Raw genomic sequence first — 8,640 nt, forward strand, 5'->3', positions numbered from 1 at the left:
TTAGGTTTTGTTTTTTTAACCCAATCTGAGATTTTAGTAGATGAGAATACCCAAGTCACATGGGGTTTAACAGCTATTCTGTCTTGTCATTCATCTTATTTAATCTTTATATTTTTTATGCTTCCTTCCTATTTTCTCTCTTTTGCTATAGGAAAAAAAAATTGGGTTTTCTTTTTTATGGCTTTTGAGCTGGCAATATGGACCATATACAGCTTGCTCTCATTTTACCAGTGACAATACATGTGTCTCTGAATAAAATGTTTAAATGTACTCCTATCAACTTCAAAAATAAATATCCAATGAATTCTGACTGACTTATTCAGCTCTCTTTTTCAGCCACAGTAATTATCTGTTCTTCTGTTCTCCACAGTTTAGATCAGCTTCTCTTAGTCTTATTTCTTATCCCTTGTTTCTGCATTCCGTATGATTTTGAAATCTTGACTCTATGGTTTTTTCCCTCTTTCTGCAGTGTCAATTCTGCTTACTGCAGCCACTATGCATTTTTAGCTCTTTATATCATTGGTCTATCCTCAAAATTCTCGCCTCAACAGTTTCTTTTAATCACATCTTCTTGTCTTATCCTATCTCATAGAGCTCCTCCTCACTCAAATGATTTTTAAATGTTCTTGACAGTGTGAAGTAGCTGTGGTAAAATAATTCTTCCATTTTGTTAGGTAAATATCCCTTTGTATTTTCTTCAGCTGTCTCTTCCACACTGTTCCTTTTGCTCCTACAACGGTTTAGCATCTTCTCAAGCAAAAGAGTTGATTATTGAAGACTTGGTTTTTCACTTGATTTAAAATTGCATCTGTCTATAGTCTCCAGAGTTTGTGACATAAGGTGGCGGCTTTCCTACTTTTAACATGATTGAGGTTTAAACATATATATAAACATTTTCACTGTTGTTCACTTAGAAAGGGTTTAAAAAATTGCCCTAATTTGCTATTTTTCATAAAAAGTCTTTAAGATCTTTTTCAAAGACATTTCTACATATTGCTTAAGAGTATGACATTCTGGAAATTTGTAACACTAAATTTACAAAGTTATCACAGCATCAGTATCTGGATATTGAATATGTTTATTAAATGTCCAGAATTATTCCAGCAATGAATTCACACAAAAATATTTACATTCAAAGGAGTCCATTATTCATTGGTATAATCCATTAAACAAGGTGAGGTTAAGAGTGTGAAAAAAACAGATCTTTACCTAAAAACACCAAGAATTCTTCAAGGGAATTTGCTTTGCCACTGTTAAGAACAATTTGCGGCCAGGTGCAGTGGCTCACACCTGTAATCCCAGCACTTCGGGAGGCCAAGGAGATCACGAGTTCAGGAGTTTGAGACCGGCCTGGCCAACACAGTGAAACCTTGTCTCTAATAAAAATACAAAAATTAGCCAGGTGAGCTGGTGGGCACTTGTAATCCCAGCTCCTTGGGAGGCTGAGGCAGGAGAATCGCTTGAACCCGGGAGGTGGAGGTTGCAGTGAGCCGAGAGAGCGCCACTGCACACTCCAGCCTGGGTGACAGAGTGAGACTCTGTCTCAAAAAATTAAAAATAAAAATAAATAAAAATTTAACAAAGAAAAAAGAAAAGAAAAGAAAGCAGGCAGGGTCCAATGGATGTCTATCAACTAAAAGTTATCCATGCAGGTTCAATCAGAATGTGTCCATTAAGACAAAATGGTATTCCAGCTGTCCTGCCTGTATGCTCAGGATCTCAGGAGGAGGAACATCTGATAGGATTACTTTGAGTCAGGTGTCCCAGATTTATTCCGGACTATAGCCAGATCTTCTCAACTATAACCAATGAAAAAGAACTAATTCCTCCTGGGGAAATCGGGATGCTACTATGAAGGGGAAATGGATACTATGTTAAGTAAATAAGGAAATCCACTTATTTAAACAAAATTTACCATTTATGTTAATTCCACAACCTGTTATAAATTAAAACACTTAATATACTTATCAATCAAATAAAATGCATAAACCCTGTTTAACTCCCAATTAAAATAAACCAACTATAAAAAGCTACCATTGGGACAATTCAGAGAAATTTGAACATGAAATAGGTAACAGATGATAAGAAACTACTGTTCCTTCTGTTAGATACGGTGGGGGCAAGGAATCTATTTTTTTTTTTTTTTTAAAAAACCTTTCTGTTAGAGATGCATATTCAAGTACCTATAAGTAAAATAACAGAACGTTTGGGGTTTACATTAAATGACTCTGGGGGGTGGGAGGGGAGAAATAAAAACAAGACTGGGAAAATACTAATAATTGTTGAAGCTGGTTGACAGATCTGTGGAGTTCATTATATTATTCTATTTTTTATATGCTTGGTTTTGCAGAATAAAATTCTAAAAATAAACTACTTTACTAGTTCATTTAACAAATTTGAGCAATTATTATAGACCAGGCTCTGTATTAAGTGTTAACAGAAAAAATTGTAAAGAAGTGAGTGATATTAAAATGAGAATGTTGCCATAATGAGATAAGAAAACAAAACATAGTAAAGATGCAATTTTCTTTAAGCTAATAATCCTATCTGACAGAAAGAATGACACAGCAGGTGTTCAGATGTACCCACATGTGCACACACACAGGCACTCATATATGCCTGCACATCAGAACCGTAGAGGAAAGACCTAAATACATGAGAGAGACACTGAGATAACAAGAAAAGAAGTATATGTGGGTTTTCCACTGTTGTAGGCAGCTTCCAAGATGGCTCCCAGTGAATCTGCCGCCTGCTGTTCTGCTCTCTTGCTTACCTTTTCTTCATCAGCCTGAGGGAAGCCAGATGTGCTGAGCTGCCCTAGAGGCACATGTGGCAGAAGCTGAGGGAGGGCTCTGGCCAACAGTCAGCAAGGACCTGGGGCCTTCAGTCTGACAGCCTGCAAGAATCTAAATCCTGCTAATGACAACACTGAGTGAGCCTAGAAGCAGACTCTCCCCACCCACAGTGGAGGCTTGAGATGACTGCAGCCCCAGCCAATACCTGGACTGTTGCCTTACCAGAGACCCTGAGCAAGAGGACCCAGCAAGGTGTGCCTGGAGAACCCTGACCCACATAAACTGTAGAAAACAAATGTCTGTTGGTTAAGCTGCTAAGTTTTAGGATAATTAGTTATGTAGCAATAAAGAACTGATACATTCATCATCCTAATTACAACAACGAAGCATAGTACAAGAAAGTTTACTTATCTTGTTTTATAAGGGAAAGAGAGGTGGGAATGACAGTAGCATTTATTATCAAGCTCTTATTAAATAAGAAACTTATAAATTGCCAAATAAGGAAAGTGTAAATTTTAAAGTAGAGGTATTTTTTGTAATTAAAACAATGAGGAACACACTCAATTCTATGCTTACAAGGACAGGATTAGATCTCAAAGGCAATAGCTTATCCTACCAAAGGGTTTTTCTTTTCCGTTGCTAATAAACTGGGATTCAAAATAAATATATTCAAAAATTATTAGGGGTGGGGGCATAACTAATTTACAGAGCTGTATAGAGCATCTGATACAAATTCAAGTCAATTATACCATTTGTTTTCCAAAGCGTTTTTTAGCCATTTGTCAAAAAAAATTTATGAAGCCCCTACTAAAGTAGACCAACAGAATGCTGTGATAAATACAGGTTATTATAACCTCCAGGATCATGGGAGATGAAAAAACAAAACAAAACAAAACAAAACAAAACAGATACTTTAGACAGAGACAGAAATGTGTTTACAGTGAAACCAAAATATAAAGGACCAAGCCATTTAATGTCATTGATCACTTCTCTGGCAGATGGTCTAAATCAACAAAGGAATCTTGGCTTGGCAAAAACTAAATGTTTAAGCACCAGGAAAGTGTTCAGTAGTAGAGAATAATTAAGGAGCACCCTATTAATGTTTTGTAGAAATATTTCTCAAAATAGCATTACTTTTGCTTTTCCTTATTATAAAAATCATAAATATTATAGAAAGTCAAATTAGCATTCCTGTATTAGCCATATTGATAGACGATTTATGAATTCATGGGTAAACTTTGTAGTACAGCATAGAAGGGAAGTGTCAACTGCGCATAATAATGCTAACACTATTTGCATTTGTGACAGGTAAAAAAATCAGCTACCTAAGCATAGCAAAACAGACCATACTGATTCCTGCCAAACTTTCCAGTCCTGTCTCTCACCATTCTCTCACCAAAACCCTATGCTATAACCAATTGTTGCTGACAAAACCCACTGTCACTCAGTACATCTCTATAGCCTTGTGCACCTATTATGTCTTCCTTGAAGAGAATAGCTTTCTGTTTTCATAGAACTTCTAATTGCTGCTAAAGACGCTATTTTCCTTTGCTTCCTCGGGGAAGCTGCCCATGACGATCCTCTACCTGGTCAAAAACTCTAGTCTGACTCAGGCATATCATTTCTGTGCTCTTCTGTATATACCTCTGTAAATATCACAATACACTGTAGATCCCTGATATTCATGGATATATAATCTGAAAAGTTTGGCTATTCATGAGTAAGACTGCCTCTTCCGCCCCAAATTTGGGACACTCAGACATTTGCAATTGTACTGAGGTATTAACACAAAACATGCATACCACAAGACTGGTATGCAAGAGGTAGTCTGCTAGTGAAGGTCTCAACTGAGAACCCAGGAATAGCTTAACAAAACTCGCTCTTTTTCCTTTTTGAATCAGTGTTTCTCAAACTTTTTAAACTGTGACCCATAGTAATATCTACTGTTTATATCACCACCTAGTATACATTTACATATATAAACAAAATGCAAAAATACTCTGCAGGAAATGCACTTTGTTATTATTCTATTCTCCTACACCCTTCAAGTTTGCTGTAACCTCTGAAGAGATTTTCTAATTAAGGAAATTAAACTTTGAACAAACAAAAGACCAGGTATAGTGTTTTGTCACTCATTAAGTGATTAAAATTTTTATTATTTTATTATTTTATAAAATAATAAAAAACTTCTCTTGGGCTACCAAGAGAAATCTAACTATTAATGTTGTAGGCAGAAGTGAAAAAATGTTAATATTTAAGACAGATAAGCTCTGCGCCAGGATAAACAAAAATCTTTATCAACGTCTTTAGGTATATGTATGCAATCATAAGAATCTAAAGGGGAGTCAGCTAAGTGTTTCAGTTATAGCTGAGCTGTACTTCATGTGGTAAAACACATGCTGTAGCAGTATTCAGGAATCTGGGGATTCAGCCATTTCAGGACCATCCCTTAAGAGTGCTAAGGGTGGATACTGTCTTGTAATTGTTCGACTTTAAATTGTTTACTTCACGGTGCCTGGCAAAGTGCTCAGTAAACATCTGCCATATGGGAGAAAGGGGTTGTTTCAAGACTGGTCAAGGAGATGAAAATTAAAGTAACAAGGAGAAATCATTCTTCATCCATTTTACTAAACCAGTACTTAACAACTAGACCAGATGTTTACTGAAACTTTATTGGTGCAAAGAAAGTAGAAACAAAGCAAAAGTCCATCAATTGTTACATTAACTTTTATATATTCTTATCATGGAATAGTATGCAGCAGTTAAAAATGCTTTTAAAAACATAATAGGAGACCCTGAAGGATTTCTACTTTACAATATACTGCATATGTAGAAGAGAAAAGCAAAAAAGTAAAATGCAATAAAATATGGTCCCATTTTTTGTAAAGTACACCTGTGCATGTATGTTTATACACGATTATAAGAACATGGAAAAAGCATAGAATAGATACTAGGAGGGGCAGAAAGGTAGCCATCCCCCAATACACACATTAAATGTCAACAATAAAAATACTCTGTATGACACAGTCCCTCTCATAATCATGTGTATACAGCAAAGATATACTCAAAGAGATGCATGAAAAAATAAAAATTTCTAGCACATTTTCCAGTAAGAAAAAAAGTAAAAACAAATATCCACATGAATAGATAGAATGGATTAGTTGATCTAGGTTAAAATATAAAACAAAGAACATATAAAAAGATGGTTTTTTTTTTCAATATAGTTTTTAAAGCATGGTATTTGATTTCCCTGCAATAATTGGTACTGGTTATCACTCTCCCTCCTTGAAACATTCACCTGTTTTCCATGATACCACACTGGCTGGTTTCTCCCCTGCTTGTTTGGTCCCTCATTCTCAATCTCTTGGGGCTTCCTATTTCTTATTTGTCCTTCAGGGCCCTGTCCCTCTGCCTACTCCTCAGTACACTCTCCCTAGGTAATTTAATTTGTTTACAAGGCCTCAATTACCATCTACAAGATAACAGGGCACTTCGAAATCAGTTCTTCTCCTGAGCTATAGACTTGCCTATTTATAGACCTACTGGAAATCCCAGATGCCTAAAACATAATCCCAAACTAAACTCGTTTCTTCCCTCTCAAATCTGTTTCCTCCTCTGAGATCGCATGTCAGTATATTGGCATCATCAGCCTACCAGCTGTTGACTCCCCACTTCCCTCTGGATTAAACGAAATGTACAAGTTCTGGCCTGCATCTTTCCATAGAGAAAGATTCGGGAAAATTAAGAAGACAGAAATTGCGCAGATTGAAGGCACTTCTAAAAAGTCACTGTCCTCTACAGAACGTGACTTTCTCCATTGTCTTCCAGGCCCCTGCAGGAATCCAATTCCCATCATTCTTCTCTGGCGCGGCCCTCCTCCTCTCTGGACAGCAGGGCAGGGCAGGACTGGACCCAACACCAGACCTAGGCACCGACCTTTAGCTCAGCCGCCAAATGAAAGAAGAGGTCGCTCCACTTCCACCCGCAGGTAAGTTCCCCTCGCTGCAACCCGCGAAAAAAAAAGTAACAATCTCCAGAGCGGCCGCTGCAAGCCAACACCCACCTCCCCACCCCCAACCTCAGATCTCCACTAAACATCTACCCTGCCTGAAGGCACGAGACGCTGGGGGGTGTCCGCGCTGGCTCCATATCCTCGCGCGGCAGAGATAAACCGCTTCCAGTCCTCCCAGGCCTTACCTGGGATCTGACATTTGTTTGCAACTCAGCTGCCGCGGTTTTCCAGAGGCTTTGCTTCCGGACGAGGGTACCCCTACCCCAGAGAAGAAACCAGTAGGAAACTGCTCCGCCGTAGGACACACAGGGGGCCGCCATGTTAGCTGTGGGAGATCCAGGGCCGCAGGGGTGACGGGGCGGGGCCTAGAGACGGCGCAGGCGCTAATGGGCGCGGGGCTCCAGAGGCTGTCCTGAGCAAGAGCTTCTAGGGCCTTTGGATCGGGGGGCGTGTCCCGCGACCCGAGACGGCAAGTCGCTGATTGGGTGCATGGAGTGCGCGGGCCGTATCCGACTCCACCCCTGGCTGGTGTCGCCCTCAAGAAGGAGCGCAGTGGGTAGTTTATCGCGGCCGCTTTCTCTTCACGTCCTGAATTCTGTCTCTTTGGAACTCACTTCCACGCTCTCCTAGTCTCTTTGGCGCTCACTTCCACGTGGCACTTTAGCCAGCCCTTCCCTCCCAGCCCCCTTGCTGCATCTCGAGCGGGCTCTTCCTCCACCTTGGCAGGGCGGCCGGGGCCCCAGATGGATTCCAAGCATTGCTTCCTATGTGTCTTATCCTAGTAGGGGTTTTCCCCTCCTCTAACTTTCCACGTTCTTCTGGATCCAAGTCAAGACTCTCCTGCAGCAGCTGTCAAACTGGCACTTTCCTGCGTTGTTTCTTAACTGTACAGGATAAACCTTAAACCGGTGAGGTCAAACACTACCTTTCTCGTTTTTGCACGTCCCTACCTAAGCGTTGGTACTAAGCCTTACTTGAAAGCCAATCAGAACTGATCAATTGTTAGAGATGAGTATGTCTTGCTTTCTGAAACTTGCGTGCTCCTGACGGTTAACTCCCAGGGCGCTTTCTACGAAACACATATTAAATGATGTAGTAACACACTTTAAAAGGGTTTACAAACACTTAGATTTGAAGGGTCAGTAAAAGTAAAACACAGAAAATCGGAGATCGTATAAAGTTGTCAAGCAAACACCCTGTACTATCACCATCATTTCACGAAACAACTTTTTAACATTAATAGAATGACATAATTTCACAATAAATAAAAATCTTTTAAATGGAATACATTTACTTGTATAAAATGCTCATCCTGTTCTTTCTGTTATTAGCTTTTAGACTAGCAAAAAATATCATGAGAAATTGGCAGAGGTCAGAGGACTAAACTCTGATTTTTTTATCTTGCCCAAATTCCTATCTACGGGGTTTAGGGAGTCATGCCCTACAAATCATAAATTCTTATCAGATGGGTTTTACTTAACCCTATATATGGTGACTTACTTTCCAACCTGACTCTGGCATAACATTACGAGACAAGGAAGAAAATCAAAATATTTTACCCCAAAACATGTTTCTTTGCCATATCTTGAAATGGCCTTGCAAAGCTGTCCTTGGAGGGGTGGGATATGCATCTGTAAAGAATCTCTGTTAACATAGCTAGATCTTTTTCTTCCAGACCCTCCCAATCCTAAAGAGATTAACTAAGATCTGAATAGGAAACATTGGTCATCCATTGTCTCTAAGGGCAGCCACTATAAGACTTCTAAAGAACTTTGGTCTCCACAATCTTTATCTTAAACTGAACATTCCCTTTCTATCAGTCCCAGGTCTTTC

The 8,640-nt window shown here is 39.2% G+C and overlaps 1 protein-coding gene across 1 annotated transcript in view; it reads right to left on the reverse strand.

Annotated features, from left to right (window-relative positions):
* The window catches only part of MRPS9 (mitochondrial ribosomal protein S9), a 58,640-nt gene extending 51,402 nt beyond the window's left edge, over positions 1 to 7,238 (reverse strand). The window contains exon 1 of the mRNA XM_011969563.1: positions 6,993 to 7,238. Within this exon, the coding sequence (XP_011824953.1) occupies positions 6,993 to 7,127 (135 nt within the window). The 5' untranslated portion in view covers positions 7,128 to 7,238. The remainder of the gene's footprint in view (positions 1 to 6,992) is intronic.
* Positions 7,239 to 8,640: the final 1,402 nt, after the last annotated feature.

The sequence above is a fragment of the Mandrillus leucophaeus genome, unplaced genomic scaffold, assembly GCF_000951045.1.
Source record: "Mandrillus leucophaeus isolate KB7577 unplaced genomic scaffold, Mleu.le_1.0 Scaffold9, whole genome shotgun sequence".
NCBI classification, from domain to species: Eukaryota; Metazoa; Chordata; class Mammalia; order Primates; family Cercopithecidae; genus Mandrillus; species Mandrillus leucophaeus.